The 21,569-nt window shown below is 41.5% G+C and overlaps 1 protein-coding gene across 3 annotated transcripts in view; it reads left to right on the top strand.

The window, feature by feature from the left end:
* The first annotated feature begins 1,169 nt into the window (after window positions 1–1,169).
* The window catches only part of ALKAL1 (ALK and LTK ligand 1), a 28,107-nt gene continuing 7,707 nt past the window's right edge, over window positions 1,170–21,569 (top strand). For 2 of the 3 annotated variants that reach the window (XM_010599548.3, XM_010599549.2), the window contains exons 1-5: window positions 1,170–1,255; window positions 1,848–2,101; window positions 18,705–18,758; window positions 20,273–20,353; window positions 21,390–21,466. In XM_010599548.3, the coding sequence (XP_010597850.1) occupies window positions 1,858–2,101; window positions 18,705–18,758; window positions 20,273–20,353; window positions 21,390–21,454 (444 nt within the window). In that variant the 5' untranslated portion in view covers window positions 1,170–1,255; window positions 1,848–1,857 and the 3' untranslated portion in view covers window positions 21,455–21,466. The remainder of the gene's footprint in view (window positions 1,256–1,847; window positions 2,102–18,704; window positions 18,759–20,272; window positions 20,354–21,389; window positions 21,467–21,569) is intronic. The other variant, XM_064270411.1, reaches the window with a different exon arrangement.

Below are 21,569 nucleotides of genomic sequence, written 5' to 3'. Positions count from 1 at the left end.
CCTCCTTCCACTCTGCATCTCAGCATTCAACCGGTTAGCAAGCAATTACAGACTTTCTCAATTCTGTAAATAAAGAAGAAGATGCCTGAAAACCATGATACCTTTGCAGAGCTCAGTTTGATCAGAGATGGTCATTTAATTTATTTTAGTCAGAACCAGTGGATATAATCTCGTTTTCCTTTCATTAGCACCGACTAAAGTTTGATAGAGAAGCTTCTAGACTTAAAAAAGCCCTGCCATGGTGCTCGGGCGTGTTGGCAACCTTATCCATTGCACACGGAGAAGTACTCAAACCAGCGGCTGCTCAGACAAACCCCGGGAACCAGCGTCTGCGCTGTTATAGTTTGAATTGTGCCCCCCCCCCCCCATTATCTGTTAACTTGGCTAGGCAGCGATTCCCAGGATTGTGTGAGTGTTCACCATTTTGTCATGTGATATGATTTTCCTGTTGTTGGCATGTGCCATTTGAGTTGGTTCCAACTCATAGCGGCCCTTTGTACAACGGAAGGAAACCCTGGCCAGTCCTGGGCCATCCTTACAATCACAATTGTTGCAGCCACTGTGTCAGTCCATCTCGTTGAGGGTCTTCCGCTTTTTCGCTGACCCTATACTTCATTTTCCTGTGTTTTGTAAATCCTACCTCTATGATGTTAATTAGGATTAGAGGCAGTTGTGTTAATGAGGCAGGACTACAAGTTACAAGATTGTGTCTTAATCTCTTTTGAGATATAAAATAAGCAAGCAGAGAAAGATGTGGGGACCTCATACCACCAAGAAAGGAGAGCCGGGAGCGAGCACGTCCTTGGGACCCCGGGTTCCTGCTCTGAGAAGCTCTGAGATCACGGAAAGATTGATGGCAGGAACCTTCCACCGGAGCTGACACGGAGAGAAACCTTCCCTCGGAGCTGGCACCCTGAATTCGGACGTCCAGCTTTGTAGACCGTGAGAGAATAAATCTGTTTGTTAAAGTCACTTGTGGTATTTCTGTTATAGCAGCACTAGATAACTAAGACAGTCATCAGGCTGCAGGGAACATGACCTCATCTGCTTTGAACTTTTGCAACCGCCCCCTCCCGCAAACTCTCCTCGCGCTCCTCCCGGGCTGCCACAGGGGTGGGGGCCGGCGGCGGAACCCGGACCTGCAGCGTCGCCCAAGCCCAGCGAGGCGTTTCAACCGGAGAAGGTTACTTTCCAACTGATCGCCTGTGGGGACCGCTCGGAGTCCCGGCGCTGCTTTCTTCGGTGAAACCCAAAGGTAGCTCCGGTTATTCACCCAGCCCGGCGGGGACGCGGCGCGTGGAGAGACAGGCGCGATGGCCCTAGACGGGGATGGGGGCGGAAAGGGCGCCGTGATGGATCGGTAACGGGGGCTGGCGCCCGCCGCGGGCAAAAAAGAACCGCGACGGGGACGCACTAGCCACAGCTTCCAAAAGCTCGGGGAAGGGCTTCGAGGGGAGCCACCAACATCAGGCCGAGCCAGAGACTCGTGTGGGCCATGGAGCCTGGCGCTGACCTTCTGAGGTCCTGGGCGGCAAGTGAGCCGCTGTGGCCCTGGAGATGCCCGTAGGGGCTGTGCGCCGCAATCCCTGGACCCGGGTTAGGCATTTCCTGCGCCCTGCACTCCTCGCTTGCGCCCCGGCGTACTCCGCTACCCCCTTTCAGGGCACACAGGGCTATACCCTGTTGGGTCCAAACCCCAATGCCCTTCGGGTCTCCAGGCCAGGGCGCGGGACTTCGGGAGGGCTTCTCCTTCGGGAGGACACTCATGACTCGGACTGCGGGCCGTTGCCACTGGCCCTGGTCTTGGCCTCAGCGCCGACCAGCCGCTTGTATCGCCCTCTCGGCAGGCCGCGGACCATGCCCCCAGCTCACGGCCGCCCGCTGCTGCCCGTGCTCCTCCTGTTGCCTCTGGCCCTGTCCCTGTCCCTGACTGGCGCCCACTCAGCGTCCTGGGGGCGCAGGGCAGCGAGTGTGGCAGACGAGGAGCCGAAGCCGTCGCCTGTCCGGCCAGCGGCAGCAGAGACCGCCGGCGCCGGCCCTGCGCTCTTGCTGCGCCGGCAGGCTCGGGCCACCCCGGCTCTCCGCGCGGTCCGCAGCGCAGGTAAGACCCAGCATGCTGGGCCGGCCTCAGTGCCTGGCTCAGCGGGTCCTTTTGAAAGCCTAATTGCGCAGCAGATTCCAGGATCTCATGAGAAGACGTAATGGGTGTATTCGATTTACAATTGTTGAGACTTCAAAGTCAACTAAAACCTCCATCTCATAAAGAAAAAAAAAAAAAAAAACTCCAAACCAAACCCTCTGCAGTTCAGTGGATTCTGACTCATAGCCACCCTACAGAACAGAATAGAACTGCCCCATAGCCAAGACTATAAATCTTTACAAAAGCAGACTGCCACATCTTTCTCCCACAGAGCGGCTGGTGGGTTCCAACTACTGACCTTCCGGTTGGCAGCCGAGCACTTTGACCGCTGGGCTACCAGGGCTCTTAAAGAAACCAAAGACAAGCTCAGTTTCCCACGTGTTGAGGTTTCTTTGGAGGAAGGCTGCTGGAGCAGCAGAAAGAGCTAGTTTGGAGTCCCAACCCGGGGAGTTATTAGGCAAGTTACATCCCTTATCTGTCAGCACCTTCTTCTGTATCTCCCCAAAAACCCGCTGCCATTGAGTCGATTGTGACTCATAGCGACCCTATAGGACAGAGAAGAATTGCCCCATAGAGTTTCCAAGGAGTGCTTGGTGGATTTGAACTGCCGACCTCTTAGTTAGCAGCCGTAGCACTTAACCACTATACCACCAGGGTTTCCAATTGTGAAAATTAAACAAAAATCATAGACTTAGAGCCCTGCATCCACTAAGTAGTGGTTCCTTCCCTTCCCCATTCAAGCTGGCCACAGGGTTTTGTGAATTAACATTTGAACTTGAAGCAGGCAGCTTTGGGTTGTTAACAGTATGCTTCCTAAGTCAGTTTAGCAGAGTCAAAACTGTTTCCAATGGCTGGGAGGTCAGCTCTGCTCTCTAGGTTGCTGGCAACTTAGATGCCCAAGGGAAGTGGGAGGAAGGAAGTGGGGGAAGGGGGAGAAAATGTAGCCAATGTAGAGAATCATAGACACTCCCTCACAAGGCAGAGAGGTCCTGTGGCCTCAGCAAAAGCAGGTCTGAGAGGCAGCTGGGCTGTTGGCATGGGAGTGTGAGGGACACAGGAGCAGAGAAGGAAGGGTGTGGACAGGAGAAGCCAATTCTCTATGTCTGCACAAACACTAGAGCAAGATACGGCTGCAAGGCCAAAGTGGGAGCAGAGGGCCCTCTCCAGGAGCCAGGCCTGCAGCACACACCTGGCATATGAGGGACGAAGCCTGGGGCCAGGAAGCAGCATGGAAGGCCTGGCAGGTCTTATTATCCTGCAGCTCTTATGACCACTTGTGCCTCAGCTCTCACTTCTAAGAATGCAAACAGGGATTTCCTAGTATTTTTTTTTTTTTCGAATCATGATATAAACATACATATACTATTTACTCAAAAACTTTTGTTAAATACCTATTGTGGGCCAATTGTCACGTGCTGGGCTCAGGATTTCCTAGAGAAGCAGACAGCTAGGTGTCTGTGCTTGGAAGCATACATCCCAGGGGTACAGAGGGGGAAGGGGGGTCAGCAAACACAGGTAAGCCTCAGTGAGCAAGACATCATGGCCCAGTGAGGAGGGCAGCAACAAGGGGACAGCAGAAGGCAGCGGGGCTCCTCCCGGGTAGCCCACCTAGGACAGCTCTGAGTGTCAGGGATGGGGGCAGGGCTTCCCAGGCCAGATCATCAGTGTGGACCGCAGGACACGCAGGCTTGCTGGTGGGGCCACAGCATGGGGGAGGATGATGGTGCCATGCTGATGATACAAATTCGCTTACAATTAGCTCAGGTATTTATCTCAGAGAATGAAAACGTCGCTTTGGAATGTAAAAGAAGTAGAAGGAAGTCTCGAACTACAGAAACATTTGTGGTAACGCATTAATTCAGACCTTCTGTTTCATTTAACATCTTTTTTCTTTGGTTAAAAGATAGCAAAAACTTACAGAAATGAGTTATAGGGGAGTGAACAGGCTGTTTTATGAAAAAGTTGGAAGTGGCAAGAATCCAAAGTTTAAAAAAAAAAAAAAAGTCCAGCCTGACTGAATGTAATCTGTGGTCACCCTCAAAGTCCATTGCTCTATAGCTATTTGCGAAGGTCTCATTTTTTTGTTCCTGTACTTTATTAACATAGGGAGAAACGGTGGCTCATCACCCTTTCACCTCAGGGACATGTGAGGTTGTGAATGGAAACTGGTACATGCATAATGGAGCAAAAAGGACATGAGAATAGAAGATCTGAGCAGGGGCCTCTCGGACTTCTGGAATGTGTCTATTGAAATTGCCTGTTGAAATTTTATCAACCCTTCTATGGCCTCTTTGTGATGTCTTTGCAGTTATTTCCTTGTTCATGAATATCTGAATTTTAAATGCACTTTGCAAATATTCCACAGTTCTGAGAAAACATAAAAAAAAAGAACCCTGATATAATTGAATATTACTGGGACTTGTGCAATAATGGAATTTTGTTTGTACAACCCAGATTCTCTCTATTGCTGTTATGTCTGCCCGCATAGCCAGTCATATCTAGTGAGTAATAATTTCTTCCACATGAATAATAAAAATAATGTTTTGATACTTTGCATATCACCAAGGAGAGTACAGATTAGTATTTTTAAAAAAATCTTTTCTTTGCAGAGTTTCTTGAAACTCTGTTTAATGAAAACCCTTAGCCTGGGACAATGTCAAGATGGAAAGTTTATATATGAGTTCCCACCAAGTATATTTGGCTATCACCTCACAAGTGCTATCACACGTGAGACACGGTCGCCGGCTGTATGATCACATACACGCACTATGAGTAGCCCAGGCTGACTTACCTGATTGAAGCTTTGTCTATTCATAGGGTTTCTGGGTGGTGATTGTTGCCTGTTTGCAGGAGCACCTTTGTCTAGCTGCTAAGCAGAGAAATTCTGTTCAGAAAGCTTACAGAATCATATACTGTTGCTTGCTGTCTTGGCTTCCTAGGGCACCATAACAAAAGAGCACAAAGTGGGTGGCTGTAAAGAACAGAAATGTATTGTCTCGCAGTTCTGGAGGTGAGGAGTTTGAATTCAGGGTGTCAGTAGGGCCATATTCTATCTGTCTGCTCTAGGGAGAGCCTTCCTGGTCTCTTCCAGTTTCTGGTCACCCCAGGCATCTCTGCCTTCCTTGGTTTGTAGATGCAGCTTCACGTGGTGCCTGTCCTCTTGTGTGTCTGTCTACCTGTATGTTCTCCCTTTTATATGACATCACACAGAAGGGACTAGGATTCACTCTGCTTCATATGACCTGGTTAACTGAACACATTTTCAAAGAAAGATCCTATATCCGTGTCTCTGGAATGTCAGAATCCTAGGAGACTAATTTTCAATCAAGTATTGGCAATGGAAGGTAGGATTTTCTAAATTCCTTTTCCATGTTGATTTTTTTCTTTGACCTTCAGTTGCATTGCTGGAAATGAACTCTAAGGTGTTTAAAAGCGGATTGCTAAGCTCTTTGTTGCAGTGTAGGAGAAGGACATACAATTGGGGCTTGGTGTCTTAGCATCTCCTTCCTGGATCTGCTGCTATAGAGATAATATAGAAGTGGAAGGTGGCTATCCTGGAGACTGGTTTTGTTTGGACTTAAGCATTTGTTATACCTCTAGTTCTAGTTTTATATCTATAAACGTACACAGCCAGGAGATGCTAGCTAAACTATTTAAATATCATGTTTGAAAAATGTGTTTTATGTATTAATAACATTAAACTGTCAATAAAATGTGGTTTACTTGGAATTACTGTTAGTCTTTTGAATAAAGTTCTCTCATTCAGTAATTGATATGACTTTTTTCGCCTTTGTGTAGAAACAGCATTTTTCTGTTTTTCTTAGAGCGTTCATCATGTTTACCTCACATAAGGTTGATATTATATTTGTCTGATTGTAAGCCCTGTAAGTGGGGGACCCAGGATTGCTCGATTTTTAATGCCCTATAGACTACTAAGTCCCTGGGTGGTGCAAATTGAAAGATTGGAGGTTCGAGTCCACCCAGAGGCACCTGCAGGAAAGCCCTGGTGATCTACTTTTGAAACATCAGTCATTGAAAACCCTATGGAGCACAGTTCTACTCTGAAACACTATTTGTTATCTTTATCAATCAAGTCTTCTAAACCCATTTATATTGGTTCTTAGGAAAAATCTTTACTGTGAGTGCTTATTCTATTTTAATATCTAATTAAATATTTAAAATTAGTTTGATAAAATTTCAAGATAAGATCATTTGGCAGTAATTACACAGTAATGTTGATGGTAGGGCAGTTTGAAATATACTGGAAAGCTCTTACTGTGCACAAAACTCCTTTGCCTCATACAGGAAGCAACGTATTTGGAAAAAGTTTAAAATTGTTCCAGAAGATTACAAGGAGTGATATAAACTTTCTTGTAATCATTTTCCACATTGTTGCCAGATGATATAAAACAGATGGGATTAGGTCACCATTTCTTCCAGTGTCTACCAACACCCACGGGACACAATCCAAACTCCTTCACCTCTTTTGCCTGTGCTCCAGGCCTCTAGCATCCGTCTCTGCAGGGGGTGTCGCCTCTGCTGCAGCTTCTCCCTGTACTCACCCATCCTCTTTCTCTGACTTGGCTTCTGGATGCTTTGCTGCTGTTGACCACTCCTTACTGACCTCTCCCTGTCCTTTCAGGTAATCCCGTATCACCACAATTGTTTTTACGTTGTTCTCCCACATCTCTAACCATTCCTTCTCTCCCTGAACACCTCTGCTTCTGCCACTTTTAATGTTATCTACCCCAGGGTTCATTCTTGGTCCATGGATGTTTTTCATTCTAAGTGTTCTCTTGCATATTTCTATGTGCTTTCTAGTTTTACTATTGCCTCTATGCTGTTGTTGTTGTTGTTAGTGGCGGTTGCATCAATTCTGACTCATGGTGACCCCATGTGTGTAGAATAAAACTGCTCCATAGGATTTTCAAGGCTGTGACCTTTTGGAAGCAGATCACCAGGCCTGTCTTCTGAGGTGCCTCTGGTGAGTTTGAACTGCCAACCTTTGACTAGTCAAGCACTTAAACTTTTGTGCCACTGATTCCAAAATATTTATCTCCTTCCCTATTCTCTTTCTTGTTCTTTAAACTCATATATCCACTCCATGCTGAATGTCTTTACTGCGGAAATCTCAGACTCCATCTTTCCTTAAGTGAAACCGTGCTTCTGTCTTCACCTAGCTCTTTGTTCTTTATTTCTGGTCTCAGTAAAGGCAAACTTTTGCTTCTCAAGGACTGTGCTTCTAGGATAGTGTGAATTTACAACTGGATTAACAGCCCTATGGGGTTTTCCAGTGGCTCAGATAGATGATAAGGCCTGTAGCTGCCTAATCCAGTAAGAACATCAATAGAGTTGGATCTTTCATTTTCTGCCAGTCTTAGTCTACTGTCATTTGGTTGTCATTCTCAATGACAGACTGCACATGAAATCTTATCACAGTGTAGAATGCTGTATGTTTACTCGTTCTTAAAATGTTTTCTGTTACCATTTTTTTTTTAATAAAGATCTTGTCTTTTTTAGTGTCTGTGAAAATGGTAATTTAAAATCTGGATAAGGAATTAACTGCTTTAAAACAAAAACTGAATAAATCGTTTTCATGAAATCTATCTACAAATGGAATAGCTGAAGTTTAACCTAAGCCTGAATTGACCTGTAGTTGAAAACCAGAAAGAAATCTATTTTGCACCATAATTTTACATTTTTTCAGGTTCTCTGGACTCATTTAATATTTTGTTCTTTGGCAAACATACAATATAATGTTAGAATTTTGTCATAACATTTTATAACACAGAACTTGGAAATGAGCTTAGAGAGTACTTAATTCATCTGCCTCAATTTATAGAAGAGGAAACCTGAGGCATTCTGTGCCTGGTCTGACATAGAATTTTCATTTGGTTGAGAAGGCAAAGTGTGACTGAGTTTTTAGGAGAGGATTCAGTGCTCCATGAATACACAGTGTGATTCAATATGACTATATTTGAGCTCAGATCATTCAAAACAGTTTGCATGTGACCTTTGTAATATCAGCAGTGACATATTAGAGATACTGTACATTCCAAAGATACATTCCATAAAGCCACAGTACTATTTTAGAATTCAAACACTGGGTTTAATACAAATCATGTCACTCATATACACATATATTTCCTCACTCTGTCAGCTGAGGGAGCCTAGAAGCAACCACACCCCAGTAGCAATGAGCATGCCTAGTGCTCAGATCTTGGGTTCAAACATCATGCTCTAATAGAAGGAACTACAGCTTCTGAGAAAAATGGATAATTCTAGGACTGGGACAAGAAATATATCAGATGAACCTGGAGCATCTTGTAGTGTCAGAGTAAGGACGTGCTAAAGAGACAAAACAGTAATAATAACAACAACAATGACAAAAATCCACAATGATGGGGTTATGTCAAAGGAACATAGGAGCCAAGTGAAAGAGCTACCAATGGCCAAAGCTGAAACACTTTGAGTAACAAAATAAATAAAGTAGTATTGGATTATAACCCAAAGTATAGAAGAAATATCCGTGAGTCCATACTGATATAAATAAATGATTGAGTGAATAGATAAATGGGGGAGAAGAGACAAATCTCTCATGCAGAAGATTTCCAAGTAATTTATGTAGATACTCCCCACTCAAGAAGGTGGAGCATAACTCCTCGCTCTTTAAGTGTGGGCTAAACACAGTGACAACCACCAAAGAGGACAGCATGGAGAGGGGGTACAAGAGAGTAATTTTACTGTGGAGAAACATGATGAACACCTCAACCAGGTGATTGAGGTCAACATCAACAGTAACATGTCATGTTGATAATATGCACCTTTGATCTAATGTGATGAAAATGGTGTGTTTCCTTCTAAAAACCTGTAACTCCAGTCTACTTGTGAGAAAAAAAGTCTGACAAACTTCAGTTGAGGGACATTCTACAAAACACCTGACCAGTACCCCTCAAACCTGTTAGTCAGGAAAAAGAAGTAAAGTCTGAGAAGCCATCACAGCCAAGAGGGGCCTAAGGAAATGTGACACCTAAAGATGATGTGGTATTCTGCATGGAATCCTGGAACAGAAAAGGGATATTAGGTAAAAACTAGGGAAATAAGTATGGGTTTTAGCTAATAACAATGTATCAATATTTGTTCATTAATTATAACAAATGTACCCCACTAATATAAAATAATAATTAGGGAAACCAGGCACAAGGTGTATGGGAACTTTCTGTAGTATTGTCACAATTTTTTTTGGTAAATATAAAAATGCTCTAAAATAAAAAATGTACTAAAAAAAGAATCCTGCCACTCTTGAGAGCAGTTGAGATCTTCCAAAACATTCACCTTTTAATTTAGGATGTGAATTTGATTGTTGAAGCAGTTTGTGGGAAAAACCCAAACCAAACCCATTGCCTTTGAGTCGATTCCAACTCATAGAGACCCTATAGGACAGAGTAGAACTGCCACATAGAGTTTCCAAGGAGCGCGTGGTGGATTCAAACTGCTGACCTCTTGGTTAGCAGCCGTAGCACTTAAACACTACGCCACCAGGGTTTCCAGTTTGTGGGAGGGAGAAGAATTAATTAAGTAATAATTTGGAATGACAATAATTTTTTTTCAAAAGCTATTTAGATTATCAGAACAATTTTTAAATGATATCATGACACCAATTTTAAACAATATAAATAACCTGGAATAAGTAGTTTTTAAAAAATATTTTATATTTTCAGAAGTTTTTTTAGTAAGGATATTCTTTGCAGGTGAGTCTTTACCACTTGTATTGGCCAAATTGACTGATTTCTTTCACAAGGTATTATTTAACATTATATTAAATTTATTTATGTAAAAGTTAGGCACACATTGAAATTTTGTAAGTCATATTTTAAATATTCTTGGGTAACTCATTATTTAAAATGCTTTTGTTTGCTTGATATATTTGCAGGCAGCATATAGACAGATCATGTTTTTTAATCTACTCTGCCACTCTCTGTCTCTTTATTGGTGCATTTAGTCCATTTACATTCAGTGTAATTATGGATAGGTATTATGAATTTAGTGCTATCATTTTGATGTCTTTTTTTTGTGTGTTGTTGAGAGTTTCTTTTTTCCACTGAATTTTTCTATGCTGAGTTGTTTTTCTTCACATATTTTCTTTTCCTTTTATTTGTTGTTGCTTTTGTATTTGCTGAGTCTTTATGTTTTTCTTGTTTATTTTGATGTGTAGGGTTGTTAGTTTCCTTTGTGGTTACTTTATTTACCCCCTTTGTGGTTACCTTACTTACCCCTGTTTTTCTAGGTTTAAACCAATCTTTTATCTCTTTTTTTTTGTTTTAATGTTGTTATCTTTTACATATTGATGTCTCTGTTTCCCTGTTTTGAGCGTTTTAGCTTTGATTTATTTTTGCAATTTATCTATCTGGATTGATAATCAGGTTGCTCTGTCCTGTGTTCTAGTCTTGAGTTGTTATCTGAAGTTATTGATTTTCTAACTGGATGACTCCCTTTAGTATTTCTAGTAATTTTGTTTTGGTTTTTGCAAATTCCTTAAACTTCTGTTTATCTGGAAATGTCTTAATTTCACCTTCGTATCTGAGAGACGGTTTTGCTGGATATATAATTCTTGGCTGGCGTTTTTTTTCCTTCAAGTCTTTCTATATGTCATCCCATTGTCTCCTTGCCTGCATGGTTTCTGCTGTCTGAACTTAGTCTTATTGACTCTGCTTTGTAGGTGACTTTTCATTTATCCCTAGCTGCTCTTAAAATTCTCTCTTTAAAATCTTTGGTTTTGGCAAGTTTGATTATAATGTCTTGGTGACTTTCTTTTGGACTCTACCTTGCTTGGGGTTTAATAATGAGCATCTTGGATATATGTCTTCTCATCTTTCATGATATCAGGGAAGTTTTCTGCCAACAAATCTTCAGCAGTTCTCTCTGTATTTTCTGTTATCCCCCCTGTTCTTGTGTTCCAATCACTCATTGGTTATTCCTCTACAGGCCCATGTAATTTTTAGAGTTTCTTCCCTTTTTAAAATGCTTATATCTGATTCTTCCTCAAATATATTGGTGCCAAGTGCTTTATCTTCACTCTCACTAATTCTGACTTCCATTGCCTCAATTCTGCTCTTAGGACTTTCTATTGAGTTGTCTAATTCTGAAATTTTATTGTTAATCTTCTGGGTTTCTGTTTGCTGTCTGTCTATGGATTCTTGCACCTATTAAATTTGTTATTATGCTCTTCTCTAATCTTCTTACGTTCCTCTAGTGCTTTGTCTGTGTGCTGCTTGGCTTGTTCTTGTTTTGCCTGATCACCTTCCTGATCTCTTGAAGAGTTCTGTATAGTAATCTTTTGTATTCTACCTCTGGTAACTCCAGGAAGTTCTCGTTATCTGGAAGATTTCTTGATTATTTGTCCTGGGAGCTTGTTGAAGCCATCATGGTCTGCCTCTTTATGAGATTTGATATTGACTGTTGTCTCCAAGCCATCCATAAGTTATTGTATTTATTTATTTTACGTTTGCTTACCATACCCTAGCTTCTTGTTTTGATATACCCAAATAGGCTGCTGGAGTGAGCTAGTTTAATTATTGGTGCCTTTGAAGCTCTAATGTCCAGTCACCAGGTGGTTAGAGCTGCTACTAGGTATATGAGCCCAGGAGTCCATTTGCTTTTCTTGTACGGATTCAGATCAGGTGTCCGGGTAGTTGGTCACTAAGTGGTGATGCAGACTCTCACCTACGGTCTTAGAGGAGCAGGGGTGATTGGTGTGGGCACAGATATCTGGCAGCAGTAGGGGGTCATGTCCCAAGGAAGGCAGGGGGCTGACAACCACCCCTGAGAGTGTATGATGAAAGTGTATCACTGTTCCCTAGAACACATAGGTTTTGCAGCTGGACTACGGGCACCCAATGCTGTTGGCTGTAAGAACTGATGGATACCATTTATCCTTGGACCCCTCTTGTAGGTGGCTAGGTGGCATGGGTGGAGCCACCAGTCCTCAGGCCCCTGATGTGGGTAGGTGAGGACCCTGCTTAATAGGCAGAATGGTGTCAAATGTCACAGATCTGCCTCTCCACCATACACCTGAAACAGTTGAAGTTAGACTTCAGGTATATACCCTGTTGTACTGTGCTAATGAGGGCCTATGCTGTTGAAATGGGCCCACACAGGTCTATGGACGGGTGAAAGGCATTCAAAGTCCATGGACCCCTTATGCCTGTGCCTAGGCAAAGGAGCTGTTTCTGCCCTGAGTTCCTGGCCTAGAGGAGCTAGCAGATTATTTTTTCCCCCTGTTTGTTAATTTGTTCCTTCTCTGAGGCCAGGAGAATGGCTCGGGGTGCATGGCAGGTCCTACTTCTGGCCCAGGGAAAGCAGCCATCACTGAAGCCGACTTGGGATCTGGTGAAGAATGGGGAGGAGTCAGGTAAATGGGAGCAAATTTTTTCCAAAGGGGTGTTTTTTGCTCTGTGCAGTATATTAGATGCAAGTACTTATCTCTTGCCAATTGCACACTGTTTTTCGCTGATTCTGGAGGCATGAGTGGACTGTCTGCTGCTCATTCTCTCCTGAAGTGGAAAATGTGTCCCAAACACCGCTGCTTGTTTCATTGTGCTTGCACCAGCGAATCAGCCCGTGGGGTGCTGGTTCCTGCTGGGTCAGCCCCAGCAACTCCTCGCTACTTTTGAACTGTCTCTCCCTCCCCCCACCACTCAGTCCAATTCTTCAACTTTGCCTCTGATGTTCAGGGCTCCTAGATTGTCATATATAATTGATTCACTTGTTTTTTTTTTTTTTGGTCTTTGCTGTAATAGGGACCACAGGAAGCACCTGACTACTCTGCCATCTTGGCCCTACCCCTACTTTTGGATAAATTATTGTGAAAACAATTAAGATTTCCCTATATTGCCTTTCTTTAAGGCACAACACATCTGTACATATTCTGTATGTAAGATATGAGAAAGGACTTACAACTGCTCAACTTGGTCACTGTAGCTCAAAAACAGCCGTAGACAGTATGTAAACAAATGTGTGTGGCTGTGTCCCAAAACAAATTTATGTGCAAAAATAGGCTTAAGACTGGATTTGGCTTCTGGACCATAGTTTGCCAACCCCTGAACATGGTTGTTGTTGTCAGGTTGTTGTTGTTAGCTGCTGCAGAATGGAATGAAATACTGCCTGGTCTTGTGATGTCCTCATGATTAGTTTAGACCATTGTGATTCATAGGGTTTTAAATGGCTGATTTTCAGAAGTAGATCACCAGGCCTTTCCATCAGAGCCTGGAAGCTCTACTGAAACCTTTTTAGCCTTATAGCAACATGCAAACCTCCACTCACAGATGGGTGGTGGCTGCCCATGAGGTGCACTGGCAGGGAATTAAACCTGGGTCTTCTGTATCAAAGGTGAAAATTCTACCACTGAACCACCAATGCCTCATAACTGCTGCATAGGCCCACGCTATTCAGTAGAAATATAGTTACTTCTCTGTAAAACTTTTTATTGTCTCTCTGCATCTGTTTGTGCCCCTCCATAAGTTAGGCATAATGATCTTTAAAAATGAATTTTGACTATGTTATTCTCTTGCCTAAAATCCTTTGGCTTCTCATTACTTGTAGAATTAAGTGTAAAATTCATGAAGGCCTATGAGGCTCTTGTGAGTTCAACCCAGCTATGTCTGCAGCCCCATCTATGCCACTCTCCTTCACCATCTCTCTCCTTTAGCCACCTGGAAATTTCTCAGGTACTTGAACACACTGTAGTTCTTCTCCCTTCTAGGCCGTATGTTGCTGCCACTGAGACTATTCCTTGTCATAGTGACCCTGTGTACAACAGAACAAAACACTGCCTAATCCTGCACCATCCTAATGATCATTGCTATGTTTGAGCCCATTGTTGCAGCCACTGTGTCAATCCATCTCATTGACCCTCTACCAAGCATCATGTCCTTCTCCAGGGACTGGTTCCTCCTGATAACATGTCCAAAGTATGTGAGACGAAGCCTCTCTCCATCCTCCCTTCTAAGGAGCATCCTGGCATGGGTGTGTAGGGATCCCGTAATGTTGAGTGTTGCCAAGTGCTCTGGTGGCAGCATAGCTGTGGTCTCCTACTCCTGCTACTTCCATAAAAAGCAGAGTCTAGATGTGAGGATGGAAGTTGAGGTGGGGACTTCCTTGGAATTATAGAGCTAGATAAGGGAAATATTCAGGCCCCTTCCACTCCAGAGTAGTTCTTGACACTAAAAAGACACAAATTGCTATACTTTGACAACAGAATAAATGTCTCTGCATACATACATACTTTAGTCCTCAAAGTGACATTTTTGCTTTTTTAACACTTTAAAGAGGTCTTTTGTAGCATATTTGCTCAATGTAATACATCATTTGATTTCTTAACTGCTGCTTCCATGGACGTCGATTGTAGATCTAAGTAAAATGAAATCCTTAACAACTTTAATATTTTCTCCATTTATCATGATGTTGCTTATTGGTCCAGTTGTGAGGATTTTTGTTTTCAGGGATATGTGTGAATATATATATATAAAACCCATTGCTGTCGAATCAATTCTGACTCATAGCGACCCTATAGAACAGAGTAGAACTGCCTCATAGGGTTTCCAAGGAGGGTCTGGTGGATTTGAACTGCTGACCTTTTAGATAGCAGCCGTAGCTCTTAATCATTACACCACCAGGTTTTCCATATATGTGTATGTATATATATATATATACATACACATATATATATACATGTATATATATATGTGTATGTATATATATATATACACATATATATATACATGTATATATATACATACACACACACATATGTATGTTTTGTTCTGTTTTACATAGGGTGGCTATGAGTCAGAACTGACTCAACAGCACCTAACAACAAATATATATATATATATACCATATTTTTACTCAGATAACATACACTTTTTACATTTGTTTGCCGGTTGCGCCCTCCCCCCACAAGGCACCCTACCAGTCCTCTTCTACATGTTGCTGTAAAAAATTAGCATAGTGCACACGAAAAAAATCTCATGGGAGGAGGGCATGGCTGGCAAATACACACGGAAGATGGAGGTTACTTGTGTAGAAATATGGTGTGTGCGTGTGTGTGTGTATGTACCAAAAAAAAAAAAATCCATTGCTGTCAAGCCAATTTTGAGTAGTTCTTCCCATAGGGTTTCCAAGGAGCACCTGGTGGATTTGAACTGCTGACCTTTTGGTTAGCAGCCATAGTTCTTAACCACCATCCCACCAGAGTTTCTGTGTGTGTGTGTGTGTGTGTGTGTGTGTGTGTGTACATATACATACTCCTCACTTACCAACTATCTCGTTATCCAACATTTTGCATTTATGACAATAGAAAAAATCCACCATCTGACATATATCTGGTGGTAATCGACGCCAAGGTGCAAGGCAAGAGTAATGCTGGCTGTGATAGTTAAGGTTATGTGTCAGTTTGGCTGGGTCATGATTCTCAGTGGTTCGGCGGTTATGTAATGATGTAATTGGCCAGATATGTAATGATGTAGTCATCCTCCATTTATGGTCTGATGTGGTCATTCTCCATTTTTGTGTAACACCAATTTTCACATAATGACACGGTTTTTGGAACCTAACCATGTCAGTAAGTGAGGAATGGGTGTGTGTGTGTGTGTGTGTGTGTGTGTATGGGGGTGTAGTATGTATGTTTATTTATTTATTTTCTGTCTGGGGTGGTGTTCCCATTGCTTCTTGCCTAGTTATCTCTTACTTATCACTTCAGGTGTCAAACATCACTTTTCTACTCCCTGAATTCTCTGTCTCAGTTAAATAAGTGTTACACTGTCTTATATTCCTATGTGATGTTTATTCTTTGAAATTAAAATGTAATAAAAGCATGGTTTTTTGGTGGCCTATATTGAACCCAATTGAGGCAATGATTGTTTCCATTTTAAAGGTAAATAATTTATTTGAGGGATTGTCTTAGTCATCTAGTGCTGCCCACAAGTGAATAGCTTTAACAAAGAGAAATTTATTCTCTCACAGTCTAGTAGGCTAGAAGTCCAAATCAGGGTGTCAGCTTCAGTGGAAGTCTTTCTTTCTTTGTTGGCCCTGGAGGGAGGTCCTTGTCACGAAGACTGAGGAGCTTCTCAGTGCAGGGACTCGGCATCCAAAGAACACGCTATTCTCCTGGCTCTTTTTTCCTGGCGGTATGAGGTCCCCCTGCCTCTCTGCTTGCTTCTCTCTTCTATATCTCAAAAGAGGTTGGCTCAAGACACAATCCAATTTGGTAGATTGAGTCCTGCCTCATTAATATAACTCCTGCTAATCCCATCTCATCAGCATCATAGAGACAGGATTTACAACACATAGGAAAATTACGTCAGATGGCAAAATGGTGGCCAATCACACAATACTGGAATCATGGCCTAGCCAAATTGACACATGTATTTTGGGGGGGCACATTTCAATCCATGACATGGGTTATATTTTTAGTTTCCAATTCCTTGAACATTTGCCAGAAAAGCTCAGTTGAACACTTTGCCCATTATACCAGATGAACAAGACATTGTCCCTGTCCTCAAGAAGCCCACAGTGTTGTAGTAGAAACAGTCCCTGTAATGCTAAACAGATATGATTATTGCTTTTATACAAGTTATGAAATGTCTTATGGGGGAGTAGAAGAGGGGATAAAATATTTAAAATACGTAATTCTTTACAAACTTTAGTGTCATCATTGTGTTAAATTTTACAGATTAAAATTATGGCCTAAAATGCTATTGGAAATGGAATAACGTATAAAGTCTTTAAAGATGCTTTGACCGTAGCACATGCGTGTGCCCACCCCTCAGAAAGGGCCAGCAGGGCCACCTTGCCACAGGGGGTCTTGTCACATGGAATCTTGACACTGCGGAAGCCAAGTGCTATGCTATGGTTGGTTTCAAATGTAGTCGTGACTGTTTTCTGAGTTATGGGGAAAGACCCATGTTCAGGTTGGAATATTATTGAAGACAGCACAAAATATTTATATAAAGAAATAGTTTTGTGTTCACTGCTGCTTTATTTTTCTGGACTAGTTTTAGGTGTTTACAAAGTACAGGTGTTCATGGTCAAATAGGGGGGCTAGGTCAGCCTATCCTGGGGGCCCCCTCCTTACCATAATGAGGTGAGCTCAGAGGTGAGCTGCCTACAGACAAGAGGTACCTCACATACCACACAACCTCTTCAGCTTCCAGGATGCAAAGCGCAGTGAGAATTCCACCTCTCCAATCCCAAGGCTCAGTCTTCCCAGCCTGTCACACAGGCAATGTGGTGGCTCAGGTATACTATGGGGAGGATGACAAACGTTCACTTCCCTGTTGGATTTGTGTTATATTTGACATACCTAGAAGTCAACCTATAATAACACAATTATAAGTCAAAGAGTGTAATGGGTTAAGAATTTTGCCAACAAACATTGAGGCTCAAGTACTAAAATTTGTTTTCTTGTGCTCCTAAATGGTTTTCATAATTTGTGTATGCTCCCAAAATGGTTTTGAAAAATACATTTTCTGGATGGTATATTTTAATGAGTGCAAGGTGAAGTCTGAGATGCAGTTAGATTTTTTATTATATTCTATGTGCACAGAATATCATGATCTGAAGTACGTTTTAGTTTGTTTGCTCTGGCTGCTTTGGCAAGAATGCATTATAGGAAGGAGGAGACCAGTTTTCAGGCTGCTGCCAAAGTATAGTAAAAAAAAAAAAAGTAGGGTAGTTTGACTAAACTTGTATTAATATAAGCATGGGATTGGGGTAATTCTATGGAGGTGGACTATACAAAAGTAACTGATGAATTGGGTGTAGTGGTGAGGGAAGAAAGAAGTCAAGCATCATTCTTGATTTTTGACATGAGCAAAGGGTAAATAGTGATGCCATTATTGAGATTGGGGAGTATCGGGCAGAAACAGGTATGAGGCAGTGGGGAACTCTAAAGTCCCGTTCTGACTATGCTATTTGTGAGAATCTGTAGGTATTCCAGAGCCACAGAGCAAACTGTTAGCTCTGTTGGCATTCTGGAGCCCCAGAGCCTGGTCAGGGTTGCAGTACAGAGTTGGGAATAGTGTACAAATTACCAAGAATTCATGTGTTCAGTGCTTATAATTACAGCATATTTATAAGCACATGTATACCTGTACATACATTGTTGTTGTCGTTAGGTGCCAGTGAGTCGATTCTGAATCATATTAACCCTATGTACAACAGAATGAAACACTACCTGGTCTTGTGCCATCCTCACAACTGTTGTTGCAGCCACTGTGTCAATCCATCTCATTGAGGGTCTTCCTCTTTTTCTCTCTACTTTACCAAGCATGATGTCCTTCTTGAGGGACTATCCTCCTGATAACATGTCCAAAGTATGTGAGACATAATCTTGCCATCCTTGCTTCTAAGAGTTGTTCTGACTGTACTTCTTCCAAGAGAGATTTGTTCATTGTTTTGGCAGTTTTTTTCTCTTTTTTTGTACACACATATATGTATATATACATATATATTTTTAAATGGTAGAAATGCATTTACTAAGTTCTAAAGATTTTTTTCTTTTTAGAAATATTCCCAAGAGATTTGAACTTAAAGGACAAATTCATAAAGCATTTCACAGGTAAGCATATAATATACCAGTAATTCAATTAAATAAAAGGATTACATGGAAATTACTCTGGTAGGCACTAGGAATACAGACATAAATGTCCATAAGAAACTCACAGTTCATTCAGGGAGATGGACAAATACTAACACTACCCATAAAGATCTTGATAAATAATAGGTGTATAAACAAAGTTTTAAGGATACAAATTAAGTAAATAATTTTGCCATGAGCTACCAGGTAAGTCTTGGATAAGACATGATATTAACTTGGATTTTAGGGCATGAAAAAGGTGTTCACAGGATGAGAGAGATATGTTGGTGAAAAAGAATCTTTTGAGCCAGGTATGAATGCACATGGTATGGTTTTGGGAGGGACAGGTAATATGACGTGGATGGAGTGTATGGCAGTATAGGTAGGGCTGGGTGTGGCTGCTCGGCAAAAATATGTCTGGAAAAGTAGGTTAAAATCACACAGTGAATTGATATGTGTGGTATGCTAAGGAATTTATTGATCACAGCCAATGTGGTAATAGAAGTGCTTTGAACAGGGGAGAGGTAGACGTTCATATACCACATCTTGAGTGTGGATGGAATGGTCTTTCACAGCACTGTTTTGTTTTTCATCTCCCCTTTGTGAATCATTTGCACATCATTCTATGCCCCAAGCTCTAGAAAATCACTGGGATATTTTTAACCCTGCACCACCACATTTACGTTGCCATGTCTCTCTCTTCCAAATCCTCCCTGGTACCTTTTACTGTTTTACATCTTAGGAGTATAATCTGGGAAAGATGTGAGTTTCCCACTTAATCAAAGCCAAGGGCCACATTTGTTACTTAACTTCAAGACTTGTGGAATGTAGGAGAATCAAACTGAGGACCCCGTGGCACGGATGTGTAGGGACCCTGTGGTGCTGAGTGTTGCCAAGTGCTCTGGTGGCAGCATAGCTGTGGTCTCCTACTCCTGCTACTTCCATAAAAAGCAGAATCCAGATGTGAAGATGGAAGTTGAGGTGGGGCCTTCCTTGGAATTAAACAGCTAGAAGAGGGGAACTTCCAGGCCCCTTCCACTCCAGAGTAGTCCTTGACACTAAAAGGACACAAATTGCTATACTTTGACAACAGAATAAATGTCTGTGCATATAAACATTAATTCCTTTGAAAACTGAGGAACAGAAAGTAGAAATGAGGATTTTTTTATTCTTCTCATCCATTTGATTTACTCTCTATTGAGATTTTTTTCTGTCTAGAGCTTCTCCCTCTTAACTCTTCTAAAGAGTTCTGAAATGGAAGATTCCATTAGGTGAGGTGTGGAGAGTGAATTTAGGTTTTTATTATTATATAGAGATTACAGTTCACTCCCTCCTACAGTGTCTGGGTTGGGAGAAGACCTCACAGGCAAGTTCTTTTAAGGGCATGGAAGAGTGTATATAACTACAGTTATATTATGTCCATCCATAAAGTGCTAGCGAATTTGTTTGTAAAACAATCTTGTGTTTAAAATAGGCATTCTTTTCCTGTCCAATAGGGCCAGTCACATTTTCAGCCGAATGTAGCAAACATTTCCATCGACTCTATTATAATACCAGGGATTGTTCAATGCCAGCTTGTAAGTAGCTTGGGGCAGACTTTTTAAATTTTATTTTAAATCTTTGTCCAACAATAAATGCATGCAATTTTAAGCTTCAAGTTCTGTGGTAGGAAGTAATAGACTAAACACTGTATGAGATGCTATTTATAACACTGACAGGACTTAAGGTCTATGTGTGCCTTTGGAACTATAAGGAATGAAACCACATTCTGATCGGGAATATATCCAAATCTGAAAATAGCCAGATTTCATTAAGGACCAAAATGTTTGTCAGGATGAACCTTTTGTCATTTTTTAAATTCCTTGGCAGAAGTAAGGTGCTCTCTCATATAAAATTAAAAAAAAAAAAAGACGACTATGAAAAACAAGTCAAAAGTTTACTCATAAGTTATTTTAAAGAAATTATTTTTATACTGCATCATTTATGTGATGAGTGCTGGATTTTTCAGAATAACAATACCATGTGTTTTAAAGGATGCCCTAATGAATTTTTCTGGATACTTAAATTACTAAAGTTAATCGTAATTCCAAATCTGATATTTAAATGTTGTCATTTAAAAATGCACAAGTCATTACTATGTGTGGTAAAGCAGCAGTTTGAAGTTATTTTCTAAATCTAAACTTTCTTTTTTAAAGACATGTATTTTGTTTTCTTTTTAACAAGTTTGGTCAACTAAGGGAATATTTAGTTTTATCCAAAAAGAAAAGTCAAATTTGTTAAGCTTTTTCAAAACAACTTGTGTTTAATGAATGGGGAAAACAAACCACATTGAAATCAAGTCAAAATGGCTCCCTAGTAGCACAGGCTTGGGGCTCCAGCTGCTTACTTACCGTACGAGTCTCAACACTCTGAGGCTGGTGCTTCCCTAGCACCTACCCCATTGTGCTATTAGGAAAATTAATGAGAAAATCACCTTAAGCACCTGATATATTTGGGGCTAATTAAGATATAGCTCTTGTTATTATGAATTAATGACCACAATTAACATGATTTTCCCCACAATTATAGTAGCTATTTACATAAATTACCTTTTCCTTTAAATGCTTTCCCTAGACTACAAAAGGTGTGCCAGATTGCTGACAAGATTAGCAGTGAGTCCACTGTGTACTCAGACGTAGAAAATGTGACCTGTGAGTATGCCTTTTTTCTCCTATTTTGTTTAATATCCTAACTTTCTTAAGAAACTGGGGCCGACATAAAAAGTAAGGAAGATGCTATTCACAATACCTAGTG

This window comes from Loxodonta africana, chromosome 18, assembly GCF_030014295.1.
Source record: "Loxodonta africana isolate mLoxAfr1 chromosome 18, mLoxAfr1.hap2, whole genome shotgun sequence".
NCBI classification, from domain to species: domain Eukaryota; kingdom Metazoa; phylum Chordata; class Mammalia; order Proboscidea; family Elephantidae; genus Loxodonta; species Loxodonta africana.
Note: the sequence above shows the minus strand (reverse complement) of the source record. Positions and strands in the feature narration are given on the sequence as shown.